General features: G+C 47.0%; 1 protein-coding gene across 1 annotated transcript in view; it reads left to right on the forward strand.

Moving 5' to 3' along the window:
- Nucleotides 1-17619, forward strand: part of epb41a (erythrocyte membrane protein band 4.1a) — a 34115-nt gene extending 16496 nt beyond the window's left edge. Inside the window, exons 14-21 of the mRNA XM_080527355.1 lie at nucleotides 925-993; nucleotides 1160-1207; nucleotides 2350-2412; nucleotides 4991-5170; nucleotides 12382-12510; nucleotides 13185-13298; nucleotides 16620-16700; nucleotides 17506-17619. Of these exons, the coding sequence (XP_080383481.1) occupies nucleotides 925-993; nucleotides 1160-1207; nucleotides 2350-2412; nucleotides 4991-5170; nucleotides 12382-12510; nucleotides 13185-13298; nucleotides 16620-16700; nucleotides 17506-17604 (783 nt within the window). The 3' untranslated portion in view covers nucleotides 17605-17619. The remainder of the gene's footprint in view (nucleotides 1-924; nucleotides 994-1159; nucleotides 1208-2349; nucleotides 2413-4990; nucleotides 5171-12381; nucleotides 12511-13184; nucleotides 13299-16619; nucleotides 16701-17505) is intronic.
- Nucleotides 17620-19247: the final 1628 nt, after the last annotated feature.

The following is a 19247-nucleotide window of genomic DNA, read 5'->3' on the forward strand; positions in this document are numbered from 1 at the left end:
ACACACATACACACACATATACACACACACACAAACTCATACACAAATACGTTATACAGGACTCCCACAGGAACACACTGGATCCTTCTTGTTTATGTGACAGGCATGCTTTCCCTGGAACAGGGTATGCTAGTATTGTGTGACACTGTTTTGACAAGTGGTTATGGAACACATACCTTTGTTTTATCACTGAATGCCACAGCTCCCAACGTTTTATGATCCCAGAACCGAATGTCCTCCCTAACAAGGCTATCTTGCAGTCTACAGCATCATAGCACTTCACATACTGGACATTTCTATCAGGGGAGGCTGGTGGAGGTAGAAATCAGAGGACGGGGCTCATTGTAATGCATGAAACATGAAATGAAACCATTCCTCATTTCATTCCATGCATACCATAGAGCCCATCCTCTGATGTACGCCTCCCCCAGCCTCCCCATATATATCCAGTATATCCAGTAGAATACAGTGTATCACTATTTGCCAGGGGTATGCAGTACATACACGTACTGCTTTAGCTGTGTAAGGGGCACTACTATGACCATGCTCTGGTTAACACTAGAACAGCCATGAGGGGTCAGGGGACATTTGACCCATGTGAGTAAAGAAAAATGTTATATCTTTGCACTCAATCAAATTTCAGGACCCTTCTTTCATGACTTTTCCTAGATATGTGCGTTCTACCACCCAGTATCCTATAAAATCACATCAGGATAAGCTAATATAAAGATATTTAGCAGTTTTTCTGTGTAGGTAGAAGGCACATTTTCAAGCGGCCCACTAGTGGTCGTTGTGTGTAAATAGCAGCATGAGCATTGTAAAGAGGGTTAGGGTTGGCTCGGCTGTTCTAGTGTTAAGAGCTCAGTGGAGCCGCCCTGCTGGCAGTGCCCTGTGTCTGAGCTGTCTCTGTGCTGCTATGAACAGACGGTGGCCAGGAGAGAGCGAAGGCACGCCCCCGCCGTGACGGCCACCAACGGGGAGAGAAAGAGCCAGGTTTGTTTTTTCACAGCCTGAGGCCCTTTGTCAGAAGCATGTAATAGTAATACTGTATCTATGTGCCCAATAATCTGATCACCTGAGCCGGTGTTTAAAAAAGAACAGAGCAGACGGGCGCTAACATGTACCTGCCTCTCTCTCTTCCCTCCACCGGGGGGCGCAGCATTCGCCCCGAGAGAGAACGGTTACGGAGATGGTTCGAGTGAGGAAGGTTAGATGTCTCTATGTAGTCTACAGTGGGGGGGTTTTTCTTTTAGTTTTTTGGCATGAGGATCGAGTCACCATCCTCATCCTCGCATCACTCGCCTTTCAGTTGATTTGTCTTCCTTCGTTTAACGATTGATGTTTTGATTTGACTGTGTAAGAGACAAGTTAACACCATTGTTTTTGTTTTGTTTGTTCATAACGTTTGTTTATTGGCTGTTTGTTTTTTCTGTCTAGCCTTGTATATCTGCTGTAGGGCTATACAAGAATATACTCGGTGGTTTGGCTATGGAGCTATCTAACGTGTTGTTGGGTCAATCTTGGATCTTAACTGAGAAAAGTCAAACTTTCTCTTCAACCTTTTTGTTTAGCAAAGAAGCGTAGGCTACTAACGAGTATTGACCCGATGTTCCCTCCATAAGAGGCACAGCAGTAAAAGCTTTACTCTTGTGTATATAAGTCATTATCATCCAGCCCAAGTAGCAATAAAGATACATTGCAATAATTTAGCTGGGTTGACCTAAGCTGTGTACTCTGTCCTTATGAGCCTCATGAAAGCCCTCAGTTGTCTGCTGTCTCAGTAAAAGCCTCTCAAATGAGGCAGTAATGACTGAGATAATGCACTACCACCCAGCCCCTGCATCTACACTGCAGGACATTATATACTTATATAGGCCCTCTCACCCAGCAGCTCCTGAAACACAGAGGATCAGAGTCTTACCACCCCTCCGCCTCCAACTACTATGACCCAGTAGAGGCTGGTGGAGGTAGAAATCGGAGGACGGGGCTCATTGTAAAATCACGGAACGGAATAGGGATCGATACCCTACCATCCCGTTCCATGCACTACAATGAGCCCTGTCCTCTGATTTCTACCTCCACCAGCCTCTACTATTTATGACCACTGTATGACCGCGACCGCGCAATCACTCCGCACTCCTCTGCTTCGCTGCACCCCCCATATACCTTTGATTTGATCCATCACCACCTCGCCCATGACCGTAATGCACATTTCCCACCGGATGCAATCCATGCAAGTCAACCAAGTACAAGTAAAGGAGAATGAACTGCAATTTCACACCTGACAACGAACCAACTGTTCTTTTTGCTGTTGTTGTTTTTTGTTGTTGTTGTTGTTGTTTTTTACAGAAAAGAGCTAAGAAACTTGAGGGTGAAACTATTTATATCAGACATAGCAATTTAATGTTGGAGGTTTGTATCAAACTCTGGAAATGTCCTCTTGCTCTTTGACTGTTTGCTGTTTCGCTGCATACTCGCTTTCTGTCTGTCTGTCTCTCTCTCTCTCTGTCTCTCTCTCTCTCTGCATGGGAGTTTTTTTTCTGTTTGCATTGACTCCTTGTTTCTCTTTCATTTCTACACCCACCCTGTTTTCAGCTTAACCCTAAAGGCTTGGCATGCACTATTTTCCTCACTAATTCTAATGCAAGTACTCACACTTCTCTTTGATGTTTGTTTTGGATTTGAGATCTTCATTTTGTTATTTGCATTTCACTAAATATATGATTGGGAGTGTTGCCCCTCTCCACTATCATCGCCTACTGTAAAAGCCAAACGCAAAAGTCTGAATGGGTGCAACAGTTTGGCCTTTGGGACTGAAGCAGAGAGACCAACAGTGGTTGGCGACCATATGCATGATCTCTCACTTTGATTTAAGCTTGCTTCTATTTTGTTGTTGCACCATTGAAAGAATGCACATTTGGCTGCTTTTATAAATGCTGTTCTTATCCACAAAGGTCTATACAGACCTTTACAAAAGTGTTCTGCACAGACATTATATAAAGACAATGTTTCAACAGGAAACATACAGGTTAGACATGTTACTAGCCACAGTAGCCAGCATTGGTGATAGTCATTTCCAGTAATACTTTCTCCATTGAACTCTGACCTTCCCAGTCATATATTCTTCATATATCTCAGTGATGTGATTGACAGGTTAACGATGCTGCCATTGCCATTCTCATTGTATGACTGGCTACATTCTACCATCCCCATGGTAACTTACTGTGTCACATGATATGAGTGAACCTTCACTGTACAGTGTTGTGCCTTTGTCCCACTCATCCATGGTCCTGTTCCTGTGTCTAACTGGCCTCATCTCCTGTGTTGGCCTGGTTTACTATTCTCTACTTATCATGACTGTCATGACTGCTGGCTCACGACTAAATATCCTCTGGCACATTGCTTGGAGAGCTGACTGATGAGATGTGTGTGTGTGTGTGTGTGTGTATGTGTGTATGTGTGTGTGTGTGTGTGTGTGTGTGTGTGTGTGTGTGCATCTGCCTGCCTCCCTGTCTGCCTGCCTTAAGTTAACGTGCCTGTGTGTGTGTGTGTATGTACCTGTGTGTGTGTGTGTGTGTGTGTACCTGTACCTGCGTGAGTGCGTATGAGTTGGCATGGTTGATTCTCCCAGGCCCTGTGCACACGAGGACCCCTTTGCCCACACCAGCCTGCACGTCAGCCTGCCCTCAGTGAAGCGGTCACGTGGCCACCCCAGGGTTATTATGTTGAACTAAAACCAAACTCTTCCCCTCACCATCTGGCAGGACCCTATCCGATATATTCATCATACTTTATATAGCAACCCTATCGCTCTGGGCTGCCCGTGTATAGGCTAGATTGAATTATGTATAGGCAGCATTAGCGGAGAGTATTTCATCGCCCGCCTAGACCTCCCACAACAATTATCCGGACCGCCCTGTTTCGAGTCGAGAACTTGATTTAATCTTTTGACTTGTTTACAGCTAACTGCCACCGACGGGGACAAACAAACAGCTGCTACCTATCAACGTTTGGGTTTAGGATGACATTATCGAAAAGCGTCACGCTTCTCCAGGTGCCATGAGACCGTTTCACTGGTGGCGGCGAGCCACACAGATGTTGATTAGACGAGCCAGGCACTTCCAAGTTCTACCCATAGTTTACCTCCGAGAGCTCTCTCTCTGCTTCCAGCCAGGACTAATGAGCCTGGTACCGCGCCCGTTCGCTAGCAAAACAGACTTGGCTTATGAATAGTCATGAGGCGGCGGAGCCCCCTGTTCAATGCATCTTGTTGTTTCTTTTTCTTTCCTTTGTCCAATCTCGTTTCTTCATGCGGGAGAAGATTCGTAATGGGCAATTACTCAAAATCACGATGACTCCTCCTGGTCATGAATATGTATGAGAAGGGAGAGAACCGTGATGGATCTCCGGCCTGCGGGAGAGAGAGAGGATGGAGGTGGTGGGGAGAACCGAGCAGTGTCTTGTTTGTCGATAGAGACGTCCTGTGGTTTGGATCGAGGCCTGCTTTGACCTACCGGTATGAGTGGCTGTGTTGGTGCCCTCTCTGGGGAGGGGCAGGTCTGGTCCAACAGCATTTTTGATCGATATGATAAGAAGGAAGTCATGTTGCATCTCACTGTTTTTGGTAAATGAGTCACTGTTACACCGAAATAACGACATAACCTTTTCTCCCCCCCCTTTCCTCCAATCTTGGTGCTTTGGTCCTTTTGCTCTACCTTGCTATCTGTTTCTCTCCGCTCCCCTGCCTCCCCCTCTCTGTGCTCTACCCATTATTCTCCCTCTCCCTCTCTCTCTCTCTCGGTTATCTCCTTGTCCCCTCTTCTCTCTGCTATCTCTCTCTCTCTTTATTTTCCTCTCTTCTTCTTCCCTCTCTCCATCTCCCTCGGTCCGTCTCTCTCTCTCTCTCTCTCTCTCTCTCTCTCTCTCTCTCTCTCTCTCTCTCTCTCTCTCTCTCTCTCTCTCTCTCTCTCTCTCTCTCTCCCTCTCCCAGGACCTGGATAAGACCCAGACAGGGATCATGCGTCACCACACCAGCATCAGTGAGCTGAAGAGGAGCTTCATGGAGCAGGTGCCGGAGCCTCGGCAGAGCGAGTGGGACAAGCGCCTGTCCACCCACTCGCCCTTCCGCACCGCCAGCATCAACGGGCAACTGCAGCCAGGCACCGACGGGGTGAGTCAGGAGGCACGGGAGAGGGAGGGAGGGAGGGAGGGAGAGAGAGAAAGAGGGGGAGGGAGGAGAGAGAGAGAGAGAGTTTCTCAACTTTATTGCATCAGGATTGCTGGAAAAACTGCTGAGGATGGTCCTTTTGGCTTTTCTTTGGGGGGGGGGGGGGGGGGTATCGTGTATCCCTTCCCTGTCTGCAGAATGTGCTTCCATTTTCCATGGAGGATGTCTTTCAACTTCTTTGAGAGTGAGATTTCGATATCTTTTTTTTAATATTTTTTTTTACATTTGGTACTGTTTGGGCTGCACATGGTCATTCGGTCCACTTGGTGGCGCTGTTGGTCCTTTCTCACGCCACTCAGTTGTTTTCTGACGGTTCGATCGATGTCCAGTCAGTCGAAGTCACTAGAGGATGCAGAAAGCTGACTCACTCTGTAATTGCATTCATTAAAGGCTTTTATTAGAGTGAGACTTCTCCTGTCAAGGGGCGTAAAACGTGATGTAAACACTGATGGACCGAACAGAACAATGTATTACTACAAGGAGAGATGCACTCAATGTTAGTTAATGGGGTGTGTACAGTATAGTATACTCTTACTGTATGTCAGTGTGTGCGCAGTGCAGTCTCTTTCTCTCTGTAAACATACAGTAAATGTATGTGGATATCTATATGTATATTGTGTGTGTGTGTGTGTCTGTGTGTGTGCCTGTCTGTGTCTGCGTCTGTGTGTGTGTGTGTGCGCGTTCATGTGTCTGTCTGTGTGTGTGTGTGTGTGTGTGTGTGTGTGCTTGCATGTGTCTGTCTGTGACTGTGACTGTGTCTGTGTGTGTGTGCGCGTGCATGTGTCTGTCTGTCTCTGTGTGTGTGTGTGTGTGTGTGTCTGTCTGTGACTGTGTCTGTTTGTGTGTGTGTGTGTGTGTGTGTGTGTGTGTGTGTGTGTGTGTGCGTGTGCGCGTGTGCGTGCGTGCAGGTGAGGACGGCCACCCTCGCCCCGGCATACAGAATAGTGGGTGGCGTAACCGAGGTAACGGTACTCTAATCTGGTCCTAGCAGGCAGGGGGGCTGCAGTAGAGCAGAGTGACACTAGCCTGCGCTTCTTTTAAAGAACGGATACTAGTGTGTGATTGGCTGCTGGACGCTTCTGGCCGTGGCCTGTAGGCAAAGAGGAACAGCTGCCTTCCTTTTCTCTTCTCGGACTGCGCTTTGTCTCCCGTGACCTTATAACAGTCCCCCCCCCCCCCGCCCCTTTCCAAGCCGCCAGCCCCCCCACCCTTTAACCCGAACCCCGCCCCCCTCCACCCACCGCCGCCGGCCGCCACCATTGGTTGCTGCCAGCTTTGTCGTCCTGCTTGGTCTGCCAATCGCATGGCTGGGTTTGACCCCCCCGATAGCGAAGCTAGCTGCTGCATGACTCGTGTGATGTCTTCAGTTAGTGATAAGAGCAACTGGAAAAGAAAAAAAAAATACAAGCAAACCCCCCCCCCCCCCCAAAAAAAAGGATGAACAGCAGCAACAACAACAAACTGACCCCCCTCCTCTTCATGTCACTGTCTTATCCCCCCCCTCCCCTCCTCCCTGTTTCCCCCCCCCCTCCTCGCCGATTGTCTTATGTTTTTATGTTCTCTCTGTCTCTCCTCCCTCTATCTCTCCTTTTTCTCTCTCCCTCTCACATGTGCCGTCTCTATCCTTTCCTCCTTTCCCTCCTCCTCCTCCTCCTCCTCCTCCTCCTCCTCCTCCTCCTCTCCTTTCAAAGTCCTGCCCTGGCTCCCAGTCCACACCACCGCCACTCTCACCACCTCCACCCGCTCCTCCTCCTCCTCCTCCTCCTCCTCCTCCTCCTCCTCCACCTCCACCGCCCTTTCCGCAGTCAGAGGAGGTCACCGAGGCCCAGAGAAGTGGTGAGGCCTGGGGCCATCAGCAGCTGGCCCCCGCCTCCCGCCCCTCCTCTACCATGGTGCTCAAAACTCAGTTTCTGTCCCAGACTTAAGATGCCTCTAGCTGCCTGGGAGAACCCCCACAACCACCATCTACTCTGAGGCCCCCCCCCCCACCTTGCACAATACTGAGATCTCCCCAATGATGATTTCTTAAATTCTTAATCTCCAATGAGTTTTTTTTTTTGCTAATAGGCCTACAGCACAATTTCTCTGAATGGAGATTATCCTTGATACCTGCGATTTATAAACCCACCCCCGAAGAGAAGACAGAAGCAGTTTCATCTAAGTGTCTCTACCTAGTGATCTAAGAGGTATCCCCTCTAACTGAACTGCCAATCAGTCTAACTTGACTTTATATCGCATGTTAAACACTGTCAAAGTGTCTCTTTTCTATCCCCGTGAACACAGGCACAAGCAATTCCATATCTAGAAGTACCACCCTCTTGATAGATCTCAATGGATTCGATTACCTTTTTTTTTACAGCCGAGATGTCATCTTTATGAGACGCTTCACGGACACGTTTCGTCGACAGACTTCCTGTGTCGTCTACGAGGCAGTGAGGACGGCGGCGCACACTCTGTGGTCTGGCCAACCTGTACCGAGCCAGTTTCTATTGTGTGTGTGTGTCCCGCCTGCCGCCCCCCCCCCCCCCCCCCGCCCCGATGTTCAAAAATGTTGCACTGCCAAAAAAACAAAAAACAGTTTGCACTAGTTAATGTTTTTACCTGCCAGAGAATGCCTTTCAATCTCAGCCGTGGAGGAGAAGAATCTCATTAAAAAACTAGCCTCCGTTGCTACGGCTGCTGCCCAGGAGGCCGGCCTGGTTAGACCACCCAGGGCACCCCCCACCCCTCACTACCTGAGCACACCCTCCTCACTCACTACTGCCCAGTGCCAGGAGCATGGAGAGTCAGCTGAAGCTCTCTCTTTCTGACAGACCCTCGACACCAGAGTCCTGTAGTAGAGTGTAGTAGGGAAGGCTGTACTGTATGGCTCTGCTCAACTCCTGTTTAACTAGTGTCAGGTTGGTCTGAGCCAAGTGTGTTTAAAACACTCCAGACTGTCCCTCGCTCCTCCAACAACAACAACAACAACAACAACAACAACAAGAGACGTTTTCATCATTACCACTACATTCCCCCTCCCTCCACCCCCAACTCCCCCCTCCCCTATCCCTCCACTCCCACTCCCACTCCCACTCCCACTCCCAACCGCCCTGCCCCGCCCTGCCCTGTCTGTTGTCCATTCCCCACACGTCTGTTCATTGTTCTCTGTCTCTCTTGGTCTCCCGTTTTTGCTGAGCACAGCGAGGGAAGCGTCCTCTATTCGCATACCAGGTAAGGCAGCTGAGGGGGGCCACGGCGCCGGGGGGACCCCCACTCCTCCGCCACCACTATCTGGAGGAGGAGGATGAGGAGGAGGAGGAGGAGATTACGGAGGATGAGAGTGATGATGATGAGGAGGAGGAGGAGGAGGAAGAGCAGGCTCGGGGACACACTGTGAGGGTCTCTGTCGACATGCCAGAGGAGGACAGGGGGGGCGTGGCTAGCCCCTGCCAGCTGTACCCGGTCAAGCTCCCGCAGTCTCGCCTCTCCTTCTTCCTGTCAGGCCTGCTGGTGCTGGCTCTGACTCTGTGGTGGCTAGTGTTCATTTGAGAGGCTCCAGGGCAAAAACTAAAGAGCGCCCCCTACTGTCCACAGCAGCGGACGTGCTCTTGTGTAACGAGAGAGACTAGATTTTCCCAGCTTATTTTAAGCTGTTTTCTCTTTACCTCCAAAATGCACTGTTCCTCTGCCAGTTTTCTTTTCACAGCCTTCTCCCCCAACAACACACACAGACACAAACACCGCTATGAACACAAACACCTATTGAACATTAGAGACAGTTTTTCAATCGAAGACTATGGCAGCGTTGTCCCTGCCAGCACTTTTCTCTTCTTTTTTTTATGTTGAAGCATATTTGGCAGAGCTCCAGCTCACTGGAGACTTTCTGTCTTGATTTTAATTAAGTAAGCTAACTTTAAACTTCAATATTCCACAGGGAAAAGCCAAGCCAACAAGTGTCACAAACAACTCTATCTACCACACTGAATATTCACCTGCTTGCATACAGTTCTTACCTGTATATACCACTGTAGATATTTTCTCTCCATCCAAAGACTCTTTCTTCTCTTGAGTCTTTCTGTCAGTGCAGTAACTCCAGGAGAGTCTTCTTACTGTATGGCAAAAAAAACTAAAAGATTTATACACGGTACACTAGTACACTTTATCTATGGTCAGCAGTTTGACTAATAACTCTTAAGCAGCTTAAGATATACTGTATTCCTCCATGATATTGCAGGGGCCTACTGCCACAAGGACCGCACGAGCCAGCGGGCGCTGTCTTTTATGTTCCACTAGGCATGAGCAGGGAGGACTCTCAGGCCGTGTTTAAGAAAAGAACCCATGAATTATGATTATCACCTCATCTCTCATGTAACTGAAATGACCTTAAACTCGATGCTGTTGTACTCTGAAGGCATGGTGTACTTGTTTACCTGTTATCACCACTGGTTACCAAAAAAAAGAAAAGAAAAAGAAAGAAGGACACTGGTTGCTAAAGCGTTGCACTACTGTTGATGCTAGGCCACTTCCTTTGCTTGCTTTGAATCAACTTTTTTCCTTGTAACAATCACTGCCCGCTCCCTAGCCAGTGAGAGAGAGAGAGAGAGAGAGAGAAAGAGAGAGAGAGAGAGAGAGAGAGAGAGAGAGAGAGAGAGAGAGAGAGAGAGAGAGAGAGAGAGAGAGAGGGAGGGTGGGACAGAGAGAGGGGGGGAGGAGGGTTAGGTTGTAAAAGGTGTGAGATTTAGAAAGATGTTTTGAGCGTGTACTATCTAGGCTGTGAGAGATGTAATACAGTATACTTCCAGGGTCACTTTAAACTGTCTTATGTAGCCTATCAACGCTTAATAACTACTGACTACTGCTGATGCAACGACTGCATTTGGATTGTGTATCAAAGGAATAACTAAGAACACAGAATACCACCCCAATACACGTGTAGTACCTGTACCCCAATACCTGTGTAGTAATCCTGTAATTACCGTAGTAACAACAACAACACTGTATTAACATGATAGGACAAAGTAGTTACATAATCAAGTATATGACGTTGAGCAGTTTGTGTTATTATTACACCAGTGGAATGAGGAACCACGTGTGTAACAACACAATCTGCTCCACTCCATTATTATACAACTACTAAATGTACTATGGAACATCACATTGTTTCGATTATACCAATTACAGAGTTATAACACAGGCGTAAGGGCAGCTTGTTGTAAAGTGTGACCATAATAGGCTATAGCCATTGACATGCTTGTTGATCTATCTACAGTATATACTCTCCAAGTGTCTTCTGGGATATCTACAACCTTGGTGTCTGGGTTCCCAGACACATATTGAGTTTAAGACAGATCAAGCCTTATCCTACACTATAAAGCATCCTCAATGCAGATTTTCCATTGGAAGTGTGACTTAGTTGAGGACTAGACTTGAAATCTGTTTCTGGGAATCCGTATCTTGGTGTCCCTGTAGCACAGTTGCACTGATTGGAGTTTGTAATTGTTACTGTATGTCCTAGTTGATGATACTTTGGCTACTTCTATTGACTGTGCATGCAAGAACATGTACTGTATCTATATTAATGTGTGTGTGTGAGTGTGCGTGTGTGAGTGTGTGTGAGTGTGTGTGAGTGTTTGTGAGTGTGTTTGAGTGTGATTTACACCTGAATCAGTAAACTATTATAAAGATGTGGGTCACTAGAAAGCTGAAGGTGTGTAGTGTTCACTGTGAAACTGCCCGTAGGAAAGTCATTTACTCTGTATCGACCAAGTGGTCTTTACTCCCTCCCCTCCTGATTAGTTTCATCGCTCACTTTAGAATACGGATAATTTTTTCTCTCTTTTACTTAGTATATTGTCATTGAAATCAGATTGAAGGATTTGTTTAAGCCATAACGAAAGGTTGTTAGTTTAAAAAAATAAATGCATCTAATTAGGCATGTGTGCTTTGGGTATTTGTACTACAGTATATATCTGTAAGGGTAATTGATTCAGGGTAAGTATTCTTTTCAAATGCCATTTTGGGTCAAAGTCTGTCTGTTTACTATAAATGTTTATGAGAATCAGGAATTTCTTTTGCTCACTAATTAGGAACTTTCCCCCTTCTCTTCCATTCTGATGTTGCCTTTAAGTTAATTTCTTACTCCAGGAAGGAAAATAACTCGGGGGTCTTTCTAATTAATTTAGCTGTCTTTAGGAGCTTGTCTTTGAAGAAGACTGCCCTTTTCAGCCAGCATGCACTCTGCCGTAGAGACTACCCTCATATAGCTCTTGTTTCAATGGCTCAAAACTATATTGCAATTAAATATGTGAACTTAAATCTCTTAAATCAAATGCTGTTTTAAAACGTCTCTCTCTGGCACAGAGCCCAGAGATGAAAGATTAAAAATCTAATTAAAGTAATTTGTGATGCCTATTATTTGCATAATCTGCATATCTGAGCCGTTGGTATGTGTCTAATTGGCGTGCCTGGTTGCCGGGGGCTGCATAGGGCTTGATCCTCATCTCAGCGTCCCAGAAGAGGACTCTTATTATGAAAACCACGCTGCTCCACCCCCGAGGGGGAGTTGGTTTACTGTGATTGATCACGTCGTCACCGCACCGCCAACCTCCCTTTTGTTTTTCATACAACTCAATTATAGTTATTCTCTCTTGATAAGATTTCTTCCCTAAACTTAATTGTTTGTAATGTATTATCGAAACAACAATTCACTGGAATTTCCTGTCTCCCCCCCCCGCTCCCACCCTGTTTGATAGACGAAGAAAAATGTGTGCTTGCTCTTGATACAGTGTAAACATTCTGTTTGAACAAGCCATAGACTTATACCCATAAACCATTTTGTTATGAAATGTATTTCAAGCGATTGCAATAGTTTCCCTGTTTCCCTAGCCTGCGATACAGCGCTACTCAGTGAGATGATGTATCTGGGCTGGGGAGAGAGGCCTGAGGGTAAACACCCCAGCTACATACAGCATATGGGAGAATGAATAGGTTGACAGGCCAGGGGATGTAGTCACAGATCATTCACTGACATGTCATCATCCACTATAGTGAGGTCTGACAGGTTGATTTATTTGATTTATAGTTGTGCAGTTTGATAGATGGGTTGTGAGAGAGAGTGGACTGTGAAAAAAGCCTGTTTTGTGACTATCATCTGCACGATGCCTCCTTTACAGTCTCCCATGTTGAAGACGCAGACAATCACCATCTCTGACGTCAGCAACACCGTGCGAGGCGACGCCTCCAACAAGGAGGTCCCCGTCGTGCACACGGAGACCAAGACCATCACGTACGAGTCAGCGCAGGTGAGGGGGGGAATCCTGGGAGTTGTAGTCTAAAATCCCAATTTTATAAATATACTAGGGCCGCGTTCGTAAATTCGTCCGAGCGCACACTGGGTTCAACGTCATAAGGGAACCAAGTAATTTGATTGGACGAGAGGAAGTCACGTGGACGCTCCGACGCTCTCAGAGCGAATTTACGAACGGCGGCCTATGTTTTGCTTTCATTAACAGTGAAAAGTGACAGGTGAGAGGAATCTGGGAAATGTTGTCCCAAATGTAACCTTAAAATGTGATTTTTACATTTAAGTCATTTACCAAATGCTTTTATCCAAAGCGTCTTGCAATGAGTACATTTGTCTAAGTAATGAATGAATGAATGAATGAATGAATGAATGAATGAATGGTCTTTATTGTCATTGCTATAGTACAGGTACCAAACAACGACATTTAGGAGGGGTGGCTCCCCTGGTGTTAGGAAAGAAAAAAAAAGAAAAAAAAGTGAATTAACTATACATCAATCGCCGTAACTAAAACCTTCGATAAGAACAAGTGCTATCGGCAGTCACAGTGTTAGAGAAAGTAAGAAAAACAAGTATGTTCAGGTAATGTATAATAGAGTGTTAGGGGGTGGAGAGGTCTGAGGAGAAAGAGCCCAGGAGACCTGAACAGGCTTAGTGTAACAGTGTGATGTTGTGTGTGTTCCCCAGCCTGCAGACGGCCTGGCAGACAGGGACTGTGGAGTTCTGCTCAGCGCCCAGACCATCACCTCAGAGACCGTCAGCACCACCACCACCACTCAGATCACCAAGGTGAGTCCTGCTAGCCTGGTCAGAGACCACCACCACCACCACTCAGATCACCAAGGTGAGTCCTGTTCAGTTCTGTTCAGTTGGTATAGCATGGTGCTAGCAACGCTTAGGTTGTGGGTTCGATACCTGCTGGGACCATATATACTGAAACATTCAAGCTTTCTAGAAGATTCCTACTGGTTGTAATGACTATGTCTAATCGGTAGTGGTCAGGGAATGAGATCCCTTGAAAGAGATGTTTCATGTACGAAACGCTGTTTTGGTCCGAGGGGGGGGGGGGGGAAAGCGCTTTCTAAAACAGAGTGTCCTGCCAGGTATGTTCTAAGGGAATGGACTCACTGATTTTCGCCTTTCAGTCTGTGGTGGCTTCCTCCTCAAAATCCATAATTTCACGGGGGGGTTATATTATAATTAGGGAGGATGTTGTTGTTGTTCAGGAACTTCTAATTGAATTTCGGCCGGGGGCCAGAGGTGGCAGATTTCCAACAAACCTCTCCTTTATCTGAAGAGACTGGAAGACTGGGGAGGGAGGCACAAGTCCCACTGGGCTGGGATCTTCATTTACTGATCCTCACACCTCCCCAAACAGGTCAACAATTAAAAGTGACCAATAGCGATCGATAGCGTCCAATGACCACAGTATGGTAATGAGGTGTGTATATTATATATATATATTATTATATATATATTAATCACGCGGCAGTGATGGATTGTCTCGGGCATCAAGGACGTTAGCTGTATTGACTTCTCCTTATTGATTACCCTGTCGTTGACGATGGTTTGTGAGGCACTTAATTAAGAGTCCGATGGGGGAATGACGAGGCACTGTTATAGAGCTATTTGTACGTCTTACCTCCTGTCTTGGTCCATCTTGGCTTGCTTTTTGGGGGTCCGTGGTTATGTGTTAGGTGAACAATTATGAGTAATAATGATTTGAAAGTTTATTGTATTGAACTGAAGTTGAATCGAGGTCAACTCCACTGGTCTGAGGGCTACAGGATGAGGAGGTGTCTGGTCTGAGGGCTACAGGATGAGGAGGTGTCTGGTCTGAGCTACAGGATGAGGAGGTGTCTGGTAGAGGGCTACAGGATGAGGAGGTGTCTGGTCTGGGCTACAGGATGAGGAGGTGTCTGGTCTGAGGGCTACAGGATGAGGAGGTGTCTGGTCTGAGCTACAGGATGAGGAGGTGTCTGGTCTGAGCTACAGAATGAGGAGGTGTCTGGTCTGAGGGCTACAGGATGAGGAGGTGTCTGGTCTGAGGGCTACAGGATGAGGAGGTGTCTGGTCTGAGGGCTACAGGATGAGGAGGTGTCTGGTCTGAGCTACAGGATGTGGGGAGGTGTCTGGTCTGAGCTACAGAATGAGGAGGTGTCTGGTCTGAGGGCTACAGGATGAGGAGGTGTCTGGTCTGAGGGCTACAGGATGAGGAGGTGTCTGGTCTGAGGGCTACAGGATGAGGAGGTGTCTGGTCTGAGCTACAGGATGAGGAGGTGTCTGGTCTGAGCTACAGGATGAGGAGGTGTCTGGTCTGGGCTACAGGATGAGGAGGTGTCTGGTCTGGGCTACAGGATGAGGAGGTGTCTGGTCTGAGGGCTACAGGATGAGGAGGTGTCTGGTCTGAGGGCTACAGGATGAGGAGGTGTCTGGTCTGAGGGCTACAGGATGAGGAGGTGTCTGGTAGAGGGCTACAGGATGAGGAGGTGTCTGGTCTGGGCTACAGGATGAGGAGGTGTCTGGTCTGGGCTACAGGATGAGGAGGTGTCTGGTCTGAGCTACAGGATGAGGAGGTGTCTGGTCTGAGGGCTACAGGATGAGGAGGTGTCTGGTCTGAGGGCTACAGGATGAGGAGGTGTCTGGTCTGAGGGCTACAGGATGAGGAGGTGTCTGGTCTGAGCTACAGAATGAGGAGGTGTCTGGTCTGAGGGCTACAGGATGAGGAGGTGTCTGGTCTGGGCTACAGGATGAGGAGGTGTCTGGTCTGAGGGCTACAGGATGAGGAGGTGTCTGGTCTGAGCTACAGGATGAGGAGGTGTCTGGTCTGAGCTACAGAATGAGGAGGTGTCTGGTCTGAGGGCTACAGGATGAGGAGGTGTCTGGTCTGGGCTACAGGATGAGGAGGTGTCTGGTCTGAGGGCTACAGGATGAGGAGGTGTCTGGTCTGAGCTACAGGATGTGGGGAGGTGTCTGGTCTGAGCTACAGGATGAGGAGGTGTCTGGTCTGGGCTACAGGATGAGGAGGTGTCTGGTCTGAGGGCTACAGGATGAGGAGGTGTCTGGTCTGAGGGCTACAGGATGAGGAAGTGTCTGGTCTGAGGGCTACAGGATGAGGAGGTGTCTGGTCTGGGCTACAGGATGAGGAGGTGTCCGGTCTGAGGGCTACAGGATGAGGAGGTGTCTGGTCTGGGCTACAGGATGAGGAGGTGTCTGGTCTGAGGGCTACAGGATGAGGAAGTGTCTGGTCTGAGGGCTACAGGATGAGGAGGTGTCTGGTCTGAGGGCTACAGGATGAGGAGGTGTCTGGTAGAGGGCTACAGGATGAGGAGGTGTCTGGTCTGGGCTACAGGATGAGGAGGTGTCTGGTCTGAGCTACAGGATGTGGGGAGGTGTCTGGTCTGAGCTACAGGATGAGGAGGTGTCTGGTCTGAGGGCTACAGGATGTGGGGAGGTGTCTGGTCTGAGCTACAGGATGAGGAGGTGTCTGGTAGAGGGCTACAGGATGAGGAGGTGTCTGGTCTGGGCTACAGGATGAGGAGGTGTCTGGTCTGAGGGCTACAGGATGAGGAAGTGTCTGGTCTGAGGGCTACAGGATGAGGAGGTGTCTGGTCTGAGGGCTACAGGATGTGGGGAGGTGTCTGGTCTGAGCTACAGAATGAGGAGGTGTCTGGTCTGAGGGCTACAGGATGTGGGGAGGTGTCTGGTCTGAGCTACAGAATGAGGAGGTGTCTGGTCTGAGGGCTACAGTATATGGGGAGGTGTCTGGTCTCAGTTGGAGCTGTTGTTGTCTGCCTTCACAGGGTTACTTCAGCATGCTGTCTGAACACTCTCATTGTACCTTCCCCTGCCTCTTGATATTTAATTCCCTTTATCCTCAACTTTTTTGGTTGAATCTTTCTCTCTATCTCTCTCTCACATAATATCTCCCTCTCTCTCTCTCTCTCTCTCTCTCTCTCTCTCTCTCTCTCTCTCTCTCTCTCTCTCTTTGTTCTCTCTCTCTTTCTCTCTCTCCCCCTCCCTCTCCCCCTCCCTCTCTCTCTCTCGCATATATATTATATCTGTCTTTCTCTCTCTCCGTCTCTCTCTCTCTCTCTCTCTTACTTCCAGACGGTGAAAGGAGGGATTTCAGAGACTCGCATTGAGAAGAGGATTGTCATCACCGGGGACACGGAGATCGATCACGATAAGGTGAGGAATGCTAATCCTCTGCTGGGGCTGCAGTACGCTCCTGGCTAGTGAGCCTCCCCCCAGGCTCTGGCCCAGGCCAGAGTAAATCGGTGAGCGTGCGTTTTCTGTCCGTGCACTAACTCTCTGGAACCGTCTTCCATTAGACATCAGACAGGCTGAATCAGTGACAGTGTTCAAAACTAAGTTAAAGACCCACCTGTTTTCTGTTGTCTATATGTCATAGGCTGTGTATTTGTGCTGTGTAATTATGTGTGTTTTTAAATTGAAATAGTTGTTTTCAAATTGTTTAAAATTGTTGTTTTTACCTATTGTATTTGTGCCACAAAATTGTGTGTTTTTAAATTGAAATAGTTGTTTTAAATTGTTTTAAACTGTGGCTTACCTATTGTAAAGCACTTTGATGTAAAGTGCTATAAATAAAGTTATTAGTGACCACCGCAGCTGTCACACCCAATACCTGACTATTCCTTAGAGCTCTCACTCAAGCTTACGGGGGTATGTTATTATTTGAATAAAGCCTAGCAGAATGAGAAAGGTCGTTTGTGTTTGTTGATATTAATAATAATATGCACTTCTGTCAGGATATTAGTCTTGTTTTGGGTCTTTTCATCTGTGTTAATCGACTCTGATTGTGTGGTTGTGTTTTGTCTGTTCGGTGACCATGTTTGCATATCAAGTGAACATCTCCCCCGTGTTACAGTAGTAGCTAACCTTTTTTATTTCTATAATAAATTACATTGTATTTACCTCCCTGATCTCCCTTACTCCTCCCCCTACCCTCCCTCCTCCCCCTGCCTCCCCCCAGGCTTTGGCCCAGGCCATAAAAGAGGCGAAGGAGCAGCACCCTGACATGTCTGTGACCAAAGTGGTGGTGCACCAGGAAACAGAGATCACCCCAGAGTAAGACAGGCTCGCCCACGCCCCTACCAGGCAAGTGAGACCCGCCGGATCTCCTTCCTCTGGTCACAATGCTGTGTGTGTGTGTGTGTGTGTGTGTGTGTGTGTGTGAGAGAGAGACTTCTTCTCTTACACACTCATGTGAAAAAATTAGAACACCCCATGGAATATTTAGTTATTTTTTAAGAAATATGGACATTTTCTTCTGTAGATAAAGTTGATGTAATTGAACCAAAAACAATGAAAGTTTAACTTTGTTATTAACAAAAAAATAAACACAGATGCCAATTTCTACTGAGGAAAAATGTAGGACACCCTGTGCCTTCATAGCTGGTATTGCCCCCTTTGACTGAAATAACCTCAATTAGACGTTTCCTATAACTGTCTACAAGTCTCTGACATCGACTGGGAGAAAGTTTTCCCACTCCATAATTCAAGCAGAATTCCTTCAGCTGTGTGATGTTTGAGGGGTGTCTTGCATGCACAGCCCGTTTCAAATCACCCACAGCATTTTAACAGGATTAAGAGCCGGGCTTTGACTTGGCCATTCCAAAACTCTCCATTTCTTTCTTTGGAGCCATTCCTTGGTGGATTTACTGGAATGTTTTGGGTCAATGTCATGTTGCATGGTCCACATCCGCTTAAGCTTACATTTTTGGACAGATGGTCTCACATTTTCCTCAGGCACCCTCTGATACAATAAATAATTCATAGTGGATTCTATGATGGTGAGCTGGCCAGGCCCTGCTGCAGCAAAGCAGCCCCAACCCATAACATTTCCAACCCCATGCTTCACAGTTTGTTTGGGGTTCTTATGCTCAAATGCTGTCTTGGGTTTGTGCCAAACATATGTTCTGTTACTGTGGCCAAATAATTCAACTTTGGATTCATCTGTCCAAAGCACATTGTTCTAGAAGTCCTGGTGTTTGTCTAGGTGTTCTCTGGCAAACTTTAGTCTTATTTGTTTGTTTTTGACAGCAGGGATTTCCTCCTTGCACACCTCCCATGAAAATCAAACTTGGTCTTCTCTTGGTGGTCTCTTTCTGATGGTAGATGTCCTAGACTTTGACATCAATAATTGATGGCAAGAGCTACCTGTAGGTTCCGTGATGACATTTTAGGATTGTTGGACACTTCTTTAAGCATCTTGCAGTCTGCTCTAAGTTGCTAGGACGGCCAGACCTGGCCATGTTGGCAGTTGTTTTTTACAATGTTCTCCAATTATTTTCCGGACAGTGGAATGGCTGAATTCTAATACACATCTACAACCTTCTTTCTGAAGGCCTCAGAGAGCTCTCTTGATCTTGCCATGGTGATACCAAAATCCAGGACAGGCTCCTCCAAAATCCTCTCTAACAACGTTCTAATCATTTGCACCTGATGTGGTGCACTTGATTCTAATTTCAGGCATTTTAAGTAGTAGTAAATGTGGGGTGTCCTAACTTTTTCCTCAAAAGAAGTAGTATTAATTACATTTTACACATTTTGTCTGTTTTATTTGTTTAGTTATAGTACCTCCATCTCTGAATAATTGTTAAAGTGAAGCTCAAATGTCTATTATGTTGAAAAAGACAAAGGTTTTCATGGGGTGTCCTATCTTCATGTCACATTACTGTATCTCTTCTCTGATTGTTAACTGCTTCCCCTCCC

The sequence above is a fragment of the Nansenia antarctica genome, assembly GCF_963989245.1.
Source record: "Nansenia antarctica genome assembly, chromosome: 3".
Taxonomy (NCBI): Eukaryota; Metazoa; Chordata; class Actinopteri; order Argentiniformes; family Microstomatidae; genus Nansenia; species Nansenia antarctica.